This window comes from Misgurnus anguillicaudatus, chromosome 2, assembly GCF_027580225.2.
Source record: "Misgurnus anguillicaudatus chromosome 2, ASM2758022v2, whole genome shotgun sequence".
Taxonomy (NCBI): domain Eukaryota; kingdom Metazoa; phylum Chordata; class Actinopteri; order Cypriniformes; family Cobitidae; genus Misgurnus; species Misgurnus anguillicaudatus.
Genome location: NC_073338.2, coordinates 11,143,717 through 11,161,958, shown reverse-complemented (window position 1 = coordinate 11,161,958; position 18,242 = coordinate 11,143,717). Strand labels below are relative to the sequence as shown.

General features: G+C 37.7%; 2 protein-coding genes across 2 annotated transcripts in view; both read left to right on the top strand.

The window, feature by feature from the left end:
* Positions 1-10,895, top strand: part of cntnap2b (contactin associated protein 2b) — a 51,007-nt gene extending 40,112 nt beyond the window's left edge. Inside the window, exons 23-25 of the mRNA XM_055201343.2 lie at positions 2,145-2,375; positions 6,208-6,282; positions 8,441-10,895. Of these exons, the coding sequence (XP_055057318.2) occupies positions 2,145-2,375; positions 6,208-6,282; positions 8,441-8,640 (506 nt within the window). The 3' untranslated portion in view covers positions 8,641-10,895. The remainder of the gene's footprint in view (positions 1-2,144; positions 2,376-6,207; positions 6,283-8,440) is intronic.
* A 570-nt stretch (positions 10,896-11,465) lies between these two features.
* The window catches only part of cul1a (cullin 1a), a 28,981-nt gene continuing 22,204 nt past the window's right edge, over positions 11,466-18,242 (top strand). The window contains exon 1 of the mRNA XM_055201347.2: positions 11,466-11,691. The gene's annotated coding sequence lies outside the window, so the exon portion shown is untranslated. The remainder of the gene's footprint in view (positions 11,692-18,242) is intronic.

Here is an 18,242-nt window from a genome sequence, read left to right as displayed (position 1 = left end):
GGAAGCGAGCGGAGTCGCAGAAGCCCCTCTCATGACGCGAATTTTCGCGCGAATGTCTCGATGACTAGAATTTCACGCGTGGCTTTCACGCGCGAATGAAGCAGGTACACTCAAATGTTCAAGCCGCAAACTAGACGCGAATTTGATGCCTCAAATGCGGCTGGTGTGAACCCACGGTCAGAGTGGGAGGGATTATAGGCGTGTGGTTATATATGCGCCGCCTACTGGTGTGACATCATACAAGTGGAAGCACATTGCGTTTATCACTACCTCTGTCTCACAAGACGCGCTCCACTAAGCCTCATTTGAGTTGCAAAAATGCAGTGCATACAGTACACGCGGACGTGCGCGTCGCGGATGTTCCGCCACAAACTGGAAGCCTGGAAAGCACTGTTATGGTGTTCCTGATTCTCAGCCTGTGCATGTTTTTCACCGCTAAAGGTTTGGGAACTTACAACAAAGCATATGACCTCAGTAGTCACAAACAAACTGATTAATCCAGGTGTGCCCGACCTCAGTAGTCACAACAACAATAATCAGACACACCTGGATTAATCAGCCTGTCCAACAATGGCAGACAGGAAACAAGGAGCCGGCCGAAGTTCAGGAAGTAGTGCAGCTGGGAATAAAGCCTACTGGCTAGTTATCCTCCAGACAGTGATGGTCCGGACCACGTCTTTTTTTAATTTCGGCCGTGTGGCGCGCGTCCCTGCTCGCGGTGTGATACGGGTACGCGCTATTCTCCGAGATGCACTTGACGGCCTTTTGTGCACTGATTTTTTTATTTTAGTTTTGGATGACCTAGTTAAGGCGGTAGCTTAGGTGGGCCGCCTTAACTGAAATATGCTGAGGGAATCCCTGCTACGTACTGTAACCAGTGGGAAAGCCCCCGAACGTGAGCTGACTCGACCCAACACATGAGGTACTATGCAATGGAAAAGTGCCATATGTGTTCTTAAAGCACCCATATTATGCAAAATACACTTTTACAAGGTGTATTAATTTTGAACTTGCTTAGTTTAAAATGAACTTTGTTATTTTATTGTATTATAATCCCAAACAACATGTCTGAACTCTCAGTGATACCAATTTATATTTGATTTCATAATTCATAGAGACCATGATTATAAATTCCAGTCCTGCTTTTCCTTTCATCGCACTATTTAATGCATCAGCTGTGTTAATCCTGACATCAGCCTTTAAAATGCAATCCTGATCTAAATCCAGTCTCCAGGTTTTTCCTGAAGCCACAAACAGAAACGCCCTGAGCTGTACTAGTCACGGAGAGTGCAATGGGTTTATGTCTACAGTGAGACAGACAAAACTGATAGTGTTGTTCAGAAGCGATTTGCTGTAAACCTAACAGACAAGGTGACAAGAAAAGACAGACAGAAAAGACAGATAAAAAAACTGGGGCTGATCTTAGACTTGCACAATCGCTGAAAGACAAAAAACAGAGCAAATAAATAAGCGCACCGGCAGCCAGGTAACATTTGAATTTATTTAGATTCATTTATTTGTCTTGCTTTTCTGTAATCTTAAAAGATACAGATCTTTTATTTAAGTGTCTTTTTCTTTATAACATTGATAAGATACAGCACAAATGTTTGATCTACACCATATAAGAGCCATCTCTTTTGGTAACTACTATGCAGTAATTTATTAATCACAAGATTCAGTTTTATGATCTATATTGAGATGAAGAGATTTTGTGTGTCGTGATTTTTTTTGTTTTCTTCAATGATGTTTGGACTGTATAGGTGAGACGTATGAATGACAGTACCATTTTGTGTTGAAAAATCAGTAACACTTTATGTATTTATTTGCAATATAGTTTTTTATCATTTATACATATAACTGTATGTATCCCTATCTGTAAAATCCAGGTAAAAGTCTCATAATATATATTTTATATTTACATTATGTAGGAATATTTCATGTAGAAACAAGGACTCATGTGTCAGGGTTACGATTTACAATGTCCTCTAATACAAAATCATAGCCATATTTATTCATTTAAAAAATTTGTTTACATATAATATTGAGTACAATACAACGTTTAAAGTTTAAACAGAAATCACTCAATTGATTTTGTTCAAACAAACATTGTTCCATAATTTCTGCTGTTGTTATTTGTGTTTCAGAAACGGGTCAGATTGATCCAGTGTTGATTGAGCGCTATAACACCCCAGGTTTCGTGGGCTGCCTCTCCAGAGTGCAGTTTAATCGTGTGGCCCCGCTGAAGGCCGCCCTGAGGACAAACGTCCCCTCCACCGCCTCTGTACAGGGAGTCCTGGTAGAGTCAAACTGCGGAGCGTCTCCACTCACAGTTCCACCCATGTCTGCCGCCTTTGACCCCTGGCACCCAGATTCGGGTAAAGAAAGATGCTAATGATGGGTATTCATTAGGCCCTTCTCAAACAAATACACTTGTTTTTACGGAAAATGTTTTCCTGATTGAAATAAGTTAAAGGATTAGTCCATTTTCTTAAAAGGAAAACATTGCAGGATTTTTCTAATTTTAATGGACTTTAATAGAGCCCAACAATTAATACTTAACTCAACACTTAACAGTTTTTTTCAACGGAGTTTCAAAGGACTCTAAACAATCCCAAACGAGGCATAAGGGTCTTGTCTGGCAAAACGATTGTCATTTTTGACAATAAAAATGGCAAATGTGCACTTTTGAGCCACAACTTCTCGTCTAGATCCGGTCGTGATGCGCTTGTGTGACCCGACGCAATACGTCATGACGTCAAGAGGTCACAGAGGACGAACGCGAAACTCCGCCCCAGTGTTTACAAGTGTGTTGACAGAGGACCGTTCCGACGTTGTTGTATGTCAACTGATATTAATTAATGTCTTTGTGTCAGTTTATTATTTACAATGGTCCGCAAATGTGCGTTTTATATATGTAACACGTGACCTCCCTACGTCACTACGCATTTACGTTAGGTCGCGCTGGACCGGACCTAGACGAACAGTTGTGGTTTGGAAGTGCATATTTTTTATTTTTCTTGTCAGAAATGACACTCTTTTCGCTAGATAAGACCCTTATGCCCCGTTTGGGATTGTTTAGAGTCCTTTGAAACTCTGTTGAAAAAAAAATTTACGTGTTGAGTTAAGTATTAAATGTTGGGCTCTATTAAAGTCCATTAAAATGAGAAAAATCCTGCAATGTTTTCCTCAAAAAACATAATTTCTTCTGGACTGAACAAAGAAAGACATCAACATTTTGGATGACATGGTGGTGAGTAAATTATCTGGATTTTTCTTTTAAGAAAATTGACTAATCCTTTAAGATGTGTAAGGACGTGTGTTAAGCATTGAGTTCATGCGTAACACAAATTCCTGTCTGCGATTGTGCAGTTTATTGTGATCCTATAGATGGTTTCAGCAGTAACAACATAAATAAGCGGCTTTCGTGGTCAACACGGAACTTCCGGTAAACTCCGCTAAGAATAAATAACAACAAAATCCTTTAAAAGTAGCTTATTTATATAACAAGCAAAATAAACACATAGATTACCAAGGATTACCATTTGTTATTTTCGATGAGGTATTTGGCCAAGTCAGAGCATTAAAAAACTGAAAACCGGAAGTAAAACTCGGACCAGACACGTAACGCACCACCGCACGTGCGTCCGATGAAACCGTCTATATACAAACTGTACAAGATTTAACTTGCCCATGGCTTGACTAAAACAGAAACTAACCAACAGCTGGTTCAAAACACGTTAAAGCTAGATCCCAGCAAGTCATTTTGAGATTAAAAGACGTCTATCAGCTGTCCAAACGAGGGCTGTGCCAATAGACGATACTATCAGTTGGACATATGGCGATAGCAGGCCTTAATGACGATAGTTTGGCATATTTGATCATTATAGTTTTTCAATTATTATTGTTATCATCATAGTTTCACATTAACATGCGCATTGCATGCTTTTCCTCACATGACATGGCTTTTTTGCGAGAGAGCGAGCTTGTAATGCGAACAAATAATGAACAAATAAATACATTAGTAAACTCTTTTCCCGCCCCCTGATACTATCATGCATCAGCGACCTCACAGGCTGCCAATAGGACGATCTCACAATGGGCATATCGCCTAACACTTGGTTTTTGCCAAAAAAGCTTGCATGCACTTTGAGGGTTTTGCAGCGAAAGACAAATTGAAATGCCCTATTTTTGTAGCCTGGTCCAACCAGACTCTGGTACATTCATTTCATTTGTACAGAGAGTCTGGCCACACTCCATTGCAAAGCGTTACTTCCATTAAGGAGGGTCCTCTGTTAAAAGTTTAAAACTATTGGATCTGCCCAGAATCACTCAGGATCTGCCATAGGCGATCGCTAACGTGTGGTCGTGGCGTATATCATGCACCGAAACCGGCCGGAAACAACAAATAAGAATAATCAGACAAACAAAACTTAGCAAACCTGGTTCTTGCTCCGGCTTTAACTTCTGTATATTCTGCAGTTTTGCAACAACAGACCGAATAGCTTTTCTCACGTCTTTCTCCGCTGCCATTACTGAACTACAACTCAAACTGACGCACGACCTCAACGACATCGTTCTTAGCCACCCCCATCTGTTCACTGATTGGTCCTGCAGATTTTTGCAGGAGAAAACTAAACTCTTCAGAGGAGTCCCAGACATAGTACTGAAGCAAAATGAAAATTAAGCGGAAAAACGTAGGAGGGCGGAGCCAGGCTACTATTTTTGGTCTTTTCAATGGCATTTAAAGGGGCCATGGCACAAGACTTTTTTAAGATGTCAAATAAATCTTTGGTGTCCCCAGAGCACATATGTGAAGTTTTAGCTCAAAACACCTTATAAATAATTTATTGTAACATGTTAAATTGCCACTTTGTGGGTGTGAGCAAAAATGTGCCATTTTGGGTGTGTCCTTTAAAATGCAAATGAGCTGATGAAATTCAAACACTGATCATAATGATGGTGGTTTGTTGTAATTAAAACTCAATTGTGCTTTTCTCTGCACTAAATGGCAGTGCTGTGGTTGGATAGTGTAAATTAAGGGGCGGTATTACAGTGAAAAAAAACGATTCATTGATTTTAATCCATTTTTTTAAGGTAAGTGGTTGCAATCAATTTATTTAAGCTACATTTAAACAGAAGTTTTATATTTTATTTTACATTACTAATCTTTTTTGTTTAAATGTAGCTTAAATAAATTGATTGCAACCACTTACCTTAAAAAAATTTATTAAATTCAATGAATCATTTTTTCAGTGTATTATAATAAGAGCTCCATATAACCAAATTTTAACAACCTATTTTTTCATGTGCTTGTAGAGAATGGTTTACCAAAACTAAGTTACTGTGTTGATCTTTTTCACATTTTCTAGGTTGATACAAGCACTGGGGACCCAATCATAGCACTTAAACATGAAAAAAGTCAGATTTTCATGCCATGGCCCCTTTAACAAATTTGTTAAATACCAATGAAATGATTAATATAAGGCATTTCAAATTCTGACTTATTACCTTTTTATTGCCATTAAAGTGAAATTACTGAACCTAAACATAAGAGCCTATGAAAAATGATAATTTACAACAAAAACATGCTAGATGTTTTGCATCTAAACTCTTCATTTATTTATATGCCATTTTTCATTGGGAGCCCATGCTTCGACATAACACACCCACAGGTTTTTTTCTTATCAGTAAAACATGATAAATCAGAAAAACTGTACTTGCATTTACATCTATGCCTTTGCCAGACGGTTTTATCAAGAGCGACTTATTGCATTCAAGGCAAGCTATACATTTTCCTGTTATTCAAATCTTTTACCACCAAATGCTATTATGAGCTTTATGAACACTTAAAATGTTTGAAAGATTTTTTATATAAAAATGAATCTGAACAGAACATTGTATGTGTGTCTGTGGTTATTTGTGTTGTTGAGCTTGCAAGAGATGGCAAAATTAAAGAGCAGACGCTTCATCTCAAATCTGATCCAATGCCAATCTCAGCTCACAGATTCCCACTGAGAAAAACATCTTGAGTTTATTCATAGTTCATCTGCTGCCCAGATTTAAACAATAAGTGGTCCGCTGACCTTCTGTGATTCATGACTTTTCATTTCTTTATCTTATAACTATAAAGGTTTACAGTTTTTCGAGTGAGTGAACAATGTTTCTTTGGCATATTTGTTTAATCATTCTTTGTCTTTTTCTGTCAAGCTGGTGCCCAATTTCCATTCAACGAAGAGCGAATAAACCGTGATGCAGTCAACAGGAAATCTGCAATTATTGGAGGTAAAATATTTTGCTCTTTGTAAATAATTCATTTTGATCGATTCTTCATGCGGGGAATCATTTTGGGGGAACTTTTGCACCTCTACTGGTAACAAACAAAGCACTTCACTATGTTTAACATCATAAATATTCTGTGTATCATTAAATTATATTATATATTTAAAAAAAAAAGGTTTAATTGATTGATTCATGCACTGTTAGAAAAAAAATGTCAAAATATGTACCCCAGACCTTTAAAAAGGTTCTAATATGTACCATTATGTAGGTACAGATATACATTTGGTACCAATATGTACCTTTGAGTCTTTGGGCACAAAGCTGTACTTTTTTTTTTTTTAAAAAGGGCATCAAGTACAATATGCTGTCCATGTTTTAAAGGAAAAGTCTACTCATTTTCAATATTAAAATATGTTATTACCTTAACTAAGAATTGTTGATACATCCCTCTATCATCTGTGTGCGTGCACGTAAGCGCTGGAGCGCTCTGCGACGCTTCGATAGCATTTAGCTTAGACCCATTCATTCAATGGCAGCCTACCATTTAGAGATAAAGTTAGAAGTGACCAAACACATCAACGTTTTTCCTATTTAAGACGAGTAGTTATACGAGCAAGTTTGGTGGTACAAAATAAAACATAGCGCTTTTCTAATCGGATTTAAAAGAGTACCTATATTTTATGGTGTAATAGCACTTTTGGGAGTACTTTGACTCGCCTAAATGTCCGCTCCCCTTCTCACTCTCATAATGGGAGAGGGAGGGTGTTACTGCGCCGGGTCGAAGTGCTCCCAGGGGTGCTATTACACCATAAAATATAGTTACTCTTTTAAATCCGCTTAGAAAAGCGCTATGTTTTATTTTGTACCACCAAACTTGCTCGTATAACTACTCGTCTTAAATAGGAAAAACGTTGATGTGTTTGGTCACTTCTAACTTTATCTCTAAATGGTATCATTGAATGAATGGGGCTAAGCTAAATGCTATCGTAGCGTCGCAGCGCGCTCCAGCGCTTACGTGCACACACACAGATGATAGAGGGATGATTCAACAGTTCTTAGTTAAGGTAATAACATATTTTAATATTGAAAATGAGTAGACTATTCCTTTAAGGGCACCTATTATGCAAAATCCACTTTTACAAGGTGTTTGGAAATAAATGTGTGTTGGCAGTGTGTGAACACAACAACCCTAAAATGACCCACCCTCCCCTTTTTTAATCCCCATTAAACCAATGTAGTCTCCTTAGACATGCTGTTTTGATTCTCTTGTTAATGTGATGTCACACATCAAAGCCCCGCCCACGGCAACTGACTGATTGATTAATTTTACCCAAAAGCTTTTATAAATGTGTTTGTTAGCACATCATAGCACTAATACAGCTAAAGATACTATTGTCTCAGACTGTATTCACAGCAGTGCTTCTCAAATAGTGGGGCGGGACCCCCAGGGGGGGCTCGAAGCGACACCAGGGGGGGCGCGCGAGACCCCAGGGAAAACACTTTTTCAGGAAGTGATTTTTAAAGACATTGCACCCCAATCACGCTGATAAGCCGCTTGTGTTTTTTATTATTATTTATTTATTATATTTAATTTAATTTTTCAGAATCAAATGGTCAAAAAAATTATTTAATTTAAATAAGGATTGATTTTTTATTTCAGGCAAATGTATGCATTTTAAGTCTTTTCTGTTACAGGCTAAAAAACAATGTTAATAAAGTTATTCTTTGCTGTAAGTTGATCGATATTTCTTTTTTTGTGTTTTCTTTTTGTGTTTTCTCAATGTTAATAAGGATACAATGTTTTGCAGATAACTTATAGACAAATTATACTATTTACAGTCGCGGCGGCGAGTTGGGGGGGCGCGAAATGTTTACCTCTTCCTAGGGGGGGCGTGCCAGAAAATAATTGAGAAGCACTGATTCACAGGAATCAGATCTATTTTTAACCAAACGTACTCACTGTCTGTTGGTAAGGAGTACATTTGCATTTAAAGGTACAGACATGAAAACAGTGCTTTTTGCTCCCGCCCAAATAAGGGCATTTTGGATATAATAAATTACCTGTTGGGTATTTTGAGCTGAAACTTCACAGACACATTCTAGGCGCACCTAATCTTATAAAAATGTGGCCTTTTAAATTTCTAAACCTATTGTGTTACAGGCATCATCGCAGTTGTGATTTTTACCATCCTCTGCACACTGGCGTTTTTGGTTCGTCATTTGTTCCGTCACAAAGGCTCCTACCACACCAATGAGGCCAAAGGGGCGGAGTCTGCAGACTGCGCCGATGCAGCCATCATTGTAAATGACCCCGCCTTTACAGAGACCATTGACGAGAGCAAGAAAGAGTGGTTTATTTAGCCACACCCCAATGGGAGGGGCTTCACTCCCATGCTTTGAAGGACACATAAGGAAGGAGAAACCCATTGTTTGGGTATGTTCAATGGATACATGGCCGGTTTGGACCACGTCTGTGCACCGGCTGTTCTGTAATTATTTTGTATGTACAGTACGTCACTACAGCACAAGGACTTCTATAAGATCAAACGCATCCCATGCACATTCCACAGACAACGGTAGATAGCAATCGATGCCTTTTCGTCATTGCAATACTGTCTGATAACAAAAGGGAAACTGGCAGAAATGCACCAAAAACTCCAATAGCACAAACATGTACAGAATGCATAACTTTGTTTTCGATAATGACATCTGATTGTATTTAAATGTTATGTTGTCAGCATCTTCAGGACAAGAATATATTGTAGCATGGTCATCAGACAATGGCATTTCTGAATCATTCATCAATGTTAATGCAGCACTTTTATATCTCATGATATCTTTATAGTTATCAGAATTCAGTGTTATTTATCTGTCCTCCATAAGTGCTTGTTCTATGGAAGCTATAGGGCGTTTTAGATACCCCGTCTTCAATTTTGTAAGGAATCTTAACATGAACACAAGCTCTAGTAGAGTTTTAGCAGTTTAGTTGATGTGTGTAGTAATGAAAACATGATCGGCCAGTTAATTTTAATGTCCATCAAGGGTTAATTGACATTACTTATGGCCAAGCATGATTTTTTTTATTGAATGGCCTCATATGCTTATATAGGAAATTATTATTTATTTTTGTGTTTTTTTGCAATGTAATGCAAATTTTTATTTGAAGTTGGCCACAGAAGCAACACAATTTTATGTATAACACATTTTGTATGTGTCATGTTATTTTGAATAACGTCTGAATTGTTGTATTTTTGGCAGTTTATTAACATTCCTCAAGGGCAGTATTTATTTAAACCTTCAGATAAATCACAAAACTTAATTTATATTAAAACAACACAATATTGTTTCTTTTAATGATGGTTATATATCTATTCATTGGAACCTAATACATTATTGTTCATTTCTAGAAATGTTTATGTGTGTTTATGAGTTTCCAACACATTGCAAATATCAATAAACCACCGAATTGTTTTTTGTAAGCAGACCAGGAAAAGCGTGACAGTTGTATTAGTGTAGTACTCTCTCGTGTCACAATAGTTCACGTGCCTTTAATAATTAAGCAACAATTAATTATCAAATGATCATATCTTTATTCTCTTGATTTAGTTTTTACATAAACATACACAATCTCTGAATGTTAACATTAAACCGGATGTTTTCGTTAATGTACATGACCTCACATATGCTTGTCTGACTTTTGCATGTCAGTGTATTTCACACATGAAAATTAAACATAAACATTAATTAAATTCTACATCAAAGGCATTGCAAATTAAATATGCGTGGTTGTGTCATAACCTAGGTGATTTTTACAGTAATAAATGGTGATAAGAATGAGGTAACATTGAGAAAAATTAAGTGTACATAACGTACTAAAAACAGACATTTTGTAGCAGTAACATGGGACAATTATGGTAACACAGCAGGTTAATACCACAGTAAAGAATGATAACCATATTCATGTTCTGTACCTGGTGCAAATATCATAGCACTTTTATGGTGCATGTGCAGGTAATAAAAACCACAATACTTTTGATATTCAGTCTTTTAAAAGATTTTTGAAGATTTTGGATATGATCCCATTTTCAAAGCTTAAAGGTGCAGTGTGTAAGTTTTAGCGACATCTAGTGGTGAGGTTGCGCAACCAACGGCTCAGTCCACTGCTCACCCTTCATTTTTGAAACACATAGAGAAGCTACGGTAGCCGCCACCAGAAAAACATGTCATCGCAGAGACAACTTAGTAAAAAAAGTTTGTCCGTTAAGGGCTTCTGTACAAACATGGCGGCACAAAATGGCGACTTCCATGTAAGGGACCCTCGGTGTATGTAGATAAAAAAATCTCATTCTAAGGTAATAAAAACATAACGGTTCATTATAAAAAGGTCTTTTTACACCCCTTATAATATGGTTTTGTATATTATTTTGCATTTCTGTCAAGAGATCCTTCTAAAAATTACACACTGCACCTTTAAAGAAGAGCAATCAGTTCATATTAATTGGTTATTGACAAATTAATCTAAAAATACTGAGAATGATATATTGTTTTGCAATGTTACTTGTGTCTTGTTTATTCATTTAGTTATTTATTTATTGTAAATAAAAACTGCTTCCATAATGCACAGAATGTTTGTTGCATTGCATTGCCATTTCATATTTAACTCATGTAAACATTTTGTAACATTCACTTGATAAGTCTCTAAAATACAAAAGTGATTGTGCAGCATTTAAAGAGATAGTTCACCCAAAAATAAAAATTCTGTCATCATTTTCTCATCCCCGTGTCGTTCTAAATCTATATGAATTTTTTTCTGGTGAACACTAAAAATATATTTTGATAAATGATGATAAGCACACAGTAACTACTGACTTCCATAGGAAAAACAAATATGATTGAATTCAATGGGTATTTATTAAAATATCTTCTTCATCATTTATCACAATACTTCCATAAAATTTGTTTTCCTACTATGGAAGTCAATGGTTACAGCAGCTGTGTGCTTACAATTATTTATCAAAATATATTTTTTGTGTTCATCAGAAAAAAATATTCATACAGGTCTAAAACAACATAAGAATGAGAAAATGATGACACAATTTAAATTTTGGGGTGAACTATCCCTTTAATAGATTTTGGTACTGTGCACAGGGGGAACTATTGATCGCAGGCGCTGTTTCCGGGAACGCGCAATCAGCCGGAGTCTGCTTCTGTTTCCGGAGGGACTATGTTTCCGTGAGCACTCGCTGACGGAGTATTTTTGCTTCGTTGTTTCGGCGTAGATATTTTTATTCTTTCAGCAAAAATAATAAGTTTACCGGAAACGTGTTTGATTCTTAAGGGGAACATTGCATGTGAGGAGCCGGAGCGGTGGCAGAGGTTCATGTTGATGCTGGTCTTTCTTTCTGGATGATGGTAAGAGCGCGAGATTAGCCGTTAGCTGTAGCGTTAACCCTGAACACAACACACCGATTTTATATCGATTATGAAAGTTATATAATCTTTTTTTCACAGTATTGTCTATTTATGGGATTTATGGGTGTGTTGGTTCAGCTGTTGGTGTTTTATAGACGATCTGGCAAACGAGGCCCTTTCAGTCAGGCTGACTGTTTTTATGAAAGCACGCATATTTAAAGACATTTGTTGTGTGTATAGAGTGATTTGACTGTTGTGTGGATAACAGTTACCGTCAACAACGTTATAAAACACGAGCAGAGCGGGAATGATTAACCTTCACGCTGACTCCGCTGATGTGATTTACAGGGAGAGACGCGACAAGACAACAGCAGAGTGCCCTCATGTCGTGTCGTTTGCTTTAATAAAACGTCATAAATCGCGTGTCACTCCGGATCAGAGAGCCCTGCCGCTATCTGATAGTCAGACATGAGAGAATAAAAGTTGTGAGAGATCAGGAAAGAATGAGAGCGCAGCAGAGATCAGGAGAAACCAGATAATGTTGCTAGAGAAACTGTCACGAGGGAAACAAAGATCAGGAACCATGATAAACTGTGAGAGGTAAGAGGAAAAGTCAGGAGAGAATTAGATTGTGAAAACATATGATGATGAAATTACTGTAAAATTGTCAGAGAGGCTTTTGTGTAAACACAAACACATCCCGTAAATGTAAATCGCTCCCTTAAAGAGGACCTAGTTACATTGCTGTAACATTCACGGAAAGCATTCTGGGTGAACAAGAGGCAGAAACTATGTCGTAAGGGGCGTGTCGTAGTGAGGATGCTTAAGGGAGTCGCACACCGGATGCGCAGCTCAGCACTGTGCAGCGCCGCACCGTTCTAAAAATATCGAACACATTGTTTTTTATGAGTATATATGCACACCGGCGCCGACAGGGGGCGCCCGTCCGCGCCGCCCAGCTACGACTCAGGAAGTTGATAAAATCCCTGTCGCGCCACTCACATAGTTTCACATTTAATAACATCATATTTGTCCCAAATCATTAACGATTAACATTGGCTGCTAACATCTTGCATTTTGAAGTAGACGCTATCTGATGAAGCTCACGCTATTTAATGTGCACTTTCCGGTTTACGATACCTCCGAGTTGTCCTAGACGCGACGAGGCGCTGAGCTGCGCGTCTGGTGTGCGACCCCCTTTAGTGTCATCAAAACAAGAAGTTATGGCTCCGCTCTTTGACACAGGGATTTAAACGCGAATAACGTTAGCGACGAGAAATGTCGGCCAACTTGACTGATCACTATCTACGCTGAAGCTGAGATCATTCACCAGCATGACATAACAGCGCATTATGAATAATTACGGATAATTAGCAAACTTCAGCTGTGGAATAGACCTACCAAGTGCAAGACTTTTAATACGGCATGTGTCTTTAGGTATGTGTGTAATAGATTCTGGAAAATCATTGGCAGTGTGTGAATAAACCAAAAATCAAACGTCATCATTTACTCACCCTCATGTTTTACAAGCCTGTATAGTTTGAGCAGTGTTTGTAACAATGTTGACTTCCATAGTATTATTTTTTTCCTACTATGGAAGTCAATAGTGCTTCTGCTTTCTGCTTGATTACAAATGTCTGCCTTTGTGTTGTTAGCAGAAATGTATGCAGGTTTGTAACAACTTGATGGTGAGTAAATACTAACTACCCTTGATCCCATAACAGGGCTCCAGACTGCAACCAAATGGTGGCATTTTGCCATCAAAATTTGAGAGTGTGCCACTGAATTTTACATCCAGTCGCACATGTGCGACCAGTAAATTTGACCTTTTATATTGTATTTATTTGAAATACAGTGGAAATTAGTAGAAATGTGAATATTTGGTTTGATTTACATTGTGTGCCCCTAAATTTTCTGGTTGCGCCCCTAAAATTTTCAGTTGGGGGCCACCGTGCTCCTAGTGAAAAAAGTTAGGGCCAATCCCATTTCTCTGTCTTACCCCTTCCCCTACCACTTCGTCTTACCCCTAGCCCTTGTCCCTCAAAACCAAGTGTTAAGCGCTAGGGGTGAAAACATACCCCTATGAAATGAGACACCGCTTGGTTACGGTTACGTCATCATACATCGTCGTTTGCTGGCTGCAACATCACCAGACGCGACAAATGTTGATCACAAACTTCCAAGATGCTGAGTGCAAGTGTAAGCGAAAGTGAATCAGCCGCCGAGTTTCTTCTGGCGTCCCTGTGTGATACAGGACGGTATACGTAAAGCACGTACCGATGTCTCCAAAGCAAGTAGTGTTATGCACTGATATCAAATGAAATTCGCTGCTAACGTTAATGGAATTTAGTTAAAACTGTAAACAAGCATGCAGTCCATTCATGGCTAGTTAGAGAAATACGGGAATGTTGTGCAAATCAGCAAATACGGGAATGTTGTGCAAATCAGCAACTTAACGTTAGCGTAGCAAACTAGCGAAATTTTAAAACATTTAAATTAAGAACATAATTCAAATATATATGAACAGGACTGTGTAGAGCACAAAACAAGACGTTAGTCATTTTTTAATTAATTATTAAGCCGAAAATACTTACATTTATGGGACTCTCTGGCCGCCATTTTTGCCGGTTGCGCAGTGTATTCTGGGTACCCCTTGGTTTCAAGTAAGCTCGCGGAAATTCTTGGTTTTAAGGGGTATCTACCACTTGCCCTTAGCCCTACCCCTTGATCAAAACGAGAATTGGGATAGCCCTTACTCTCACGTGAACGTGCAAAACTAAGGGGTAGGGGTAAGGGGAAGGGGTAAGACAGAGAAATGGGATTGGCCCTTAGTCTGGAGCCCTGCATAACATTTCCGCAAACACTCTCGTAATTGACTAGTAACATTTCCGCGATCCATCCTGTTTAAACAAAAGACAGGAACAATGTCATCCCAACAATATGGTTATCGTTCAGCTCTCTTCGACACAGGGGGTTTAAATGCAGATCTGCAATCTGGAATGAAGCAGAGATCAGGGAGCTTCTCACGATCCGCACTGAATATAAGATTGTTTGCCAGATTAAAGGATTATTCCACTTTCATAAAAAATTCTGATGATTTTCTCACTCCCATGTAGGGATGCAACGATTATAGATTTTGATGGTACGGTTAATGTATAAAATCACATGAATACATTTTTGAACAATTGCTAAATTCTTTGTATTTTCAGTTTGTGTATTTTTTCTACAATTCCTGGACAAATGATGATATTAATAACCTATAGCTGGCTTCTGACTTAACCGGTATAGGTGCCTTTTGAAACCTGTATTGATTTTAATGATCTTTTGAAAAAATGTAATTTTACATTTGGACTCATAAATATGTCTATTATTTTGGTTTGTTTGAAGTATTAGTAAAAATGAAAAGAGCCTCTCAAAATGAATAATAACACAGGGTCATCCTGGACCAGGTACTGCGAGTCATTTTAACAAGTGTAGCTTAATATTACACAAAAATCTAATATAAATATTAGGGCTGGCAGCATTAACGTGTTAGCTCCTGCTATTAATTCATTAATCATTAACGCGTTAAAATAATTCAACGTAATTAAATGGAGTCAGACCAACAGGAGCGCCCGCCCGGGTTTGATCCACGAGCAGGAGGTTTTTAATGCTGCACAGACCGATTGATGTGTGGCTCCCCCATGTCATCCAAGATGTTAATGTCTTTCTTTGTTCAGTCGAAAAGAAATGAAGTTTTTTGAGGAAAACATTCCAGGATTTTTCTCCATATAGTGAACTTGAATGGACAAGGGGTGGGCGATATGACCAAAATCTTATATCATGATAGGATTCATTTTATATCATAAGAACGATATGCATCACTGTTAAGGGTGTCACGAGATCTTGTGCGACGAGATCTCACGAGATTAAATGTGTTTAGATTTCTTGTGGAGGTGCTGGCCGTTTCTCAAATAAAAGACTGCATCCTTCGGAGGTCGCATTTTTAAACTGCATTTACGTTATCACTGTCTTATTAGAGATTATTAACAATTAAAAATAGGGATGCACCGATAGGATTTTTTGTACCAATACCGATTTAAATAGACAACTTCTGGCCGATACCGATATTACACACTTGTATACAGTACTATACAGTTGGTCTATTAGCTAGTTAATTTCTGCATCAAATTATTTTTACTGAACATGGATTGGATCTAATTAATATTCAACTGACCAACATAATAAGAGAGGCACAAATTAAGCTAAAACAAATATAATAAGACAGCATGACAACCTTCAAAGGTGGTTTTTGCTATTCAGCATTTATTTTATTAACAACATTAACTCATTTTTTACATATAATGGATTTCTTTATGCAGTTAATTAATAAACAATCAGTATCGGCCTTTCTCGTGCTATTGCCGAGATGCCGATGGTTTCAAATTCATCAAAAATCGGCCGATAAATATCGGCGGCCGATACATCGGTGCATCACTAATTATAAAGTTTACTAATTATTTAGTTAATCGCAAATTGTTGTAATATGCTCACGACTTGCGAATGTAATGCTCAGTTAATGATCTGAAATAAACCTTGATGACATATGCAGCCTGCATATGCGACCTCCAGAGGATGCAGCTTTCTGTTTGACACTTATACAGTGCATGCATTATATTTGTCTTTTACTGCGTTTGCTTTTTTGTTTAGGTTTCCAATAATGTTCGTATGGGAACTCGTATGAAGTTTGAGATGCGTTGTGTTTGTCTGTTGATCAGTGTCAGATGTGTCTCAGCAGGTTAAACCCTCACACAGGGTTTACATGATTTAATATTCTTGCTCAAAAAATGACTGTGGCTGTATCATTTCTAGTTAGGGCTGCACGATAATGAGAAAATATGCGATATGCGATAGTTCTGTTGGTGGGTGCGATGGCGATATGCCTTGCGATATGTCTTACTTAGAGAAAAAAAAATTATTTGCTTTTATTTTAGCATTATTTAGATATGCAATGAAATAAAGAGGTAATGCATATTCTTAAGATGTAATTAAACTATGCTATACATGTGACAAAAAGCTAGTAATGTGTGACCATAACGCAGTACTTTGATTTATTGAATATTTATATTAATTTCATAAATCCAACCACTGCAAACTCTCTTTCCTTTCTCTTTGACATGAACAAAGCTGAATGAACTTGTGAATATGACCCCCTTTAAATGGATTTATTAACATTGTGAGAGGTGTAGAATGACTAACTTTATACAATAAAATGTATAGTATATTAATGATAGACAATGCAGGTCTATGGATTATAAAGTTGATAGGTTTGTGTAGAAGCAGTAAAAGTGCCTCTCTTTCTATTCCCCTGTTGCAGATTAAAAGAGCTTAATCCCTCATTACTTTAGATTCAAAAGTATACTCTATGTAAAGTATGTAGATTCAGCATGACGTGATGTTTGACAGTTTGAGCTGCTCGTTCAGTATAATGGGCTTAACATTGGTTATTTGCTACCATCTTTGTAGCAAACATTTTAGATATAAAAAGACGGTTCATTGATAATAATACTATAAACATGGGAGAAAGAAAGTGCACCGCGTGGCCGTCACTTTATATAAACAAGAGTAAGTTTTCATCGCCATAGAAACCGAAGGCACGCTTGAGACTGAACATGCGCTATAGTGCGTTAGCGGTGACTCTTCACGGCCGTCTCTGATCGACTTGGGTTTAAACAGACCCGGTACCTGAAGTAATTAAAATGGGACCGAGTCGGACCCGCCTGACCTTTAAAAATATAGACTCGTGTCCTTCCGTGAAGACCTCTAATGGATACAACTATGATCAAGTTCAGGAACATGGAAGGATACAATGTGACACTGAGCTTTGCGTTGCACCTAATTCATCGAGAAACAGAAAGCACGCGAACGCACAGCGAACTCATCAGAAAAGACACAACGTGCTCGCACGCATAATGTCATTATCACGGACAAAAAAAGACAAAATTTGATGCTAAATATACGTGGGCAGTTGTTAATATACTTGAGAGAGCCGCCCAAGTAAAGTAAGTGTGTGGGAACCACCTTCTGATCGGTGTAATTTGGACGATCTAAGCATGGAACACACAAATGATAGACACTTAAAATAAATGCAAGTTATCGCAGCTCCCTGCGATATGCATATCGCTTACACAGTTATCGCGATGCCGATACATTTTCGATATATCGTGCAGCCCTATTTCTAGTGTAAAGAAATGGACATTGAAGAGTTTCGTTGCAAAACGAGATAACCACCGGTTTTTTAATTGTTCAGAAACGTGTTTTTTGGTTGTGCATTCCAATTAATATCAATGCAACTGCAGTTGGTTTGTTTTGATTTAAACCTTCATAACTTAAAAAATACAGCTAAGTAGCACCATAAAACAAAATAATAACATGATAACATAATAATAATAAACATGTTTTGACAAAAATGTAAAAAAATGGATTTATCTCGTTTTGCAACGAAACTCTTCAATTAAATATTAATAAGGACTTAAATATTGTTTGACTAAAAAAAAGCGTTTCTCTCCGTC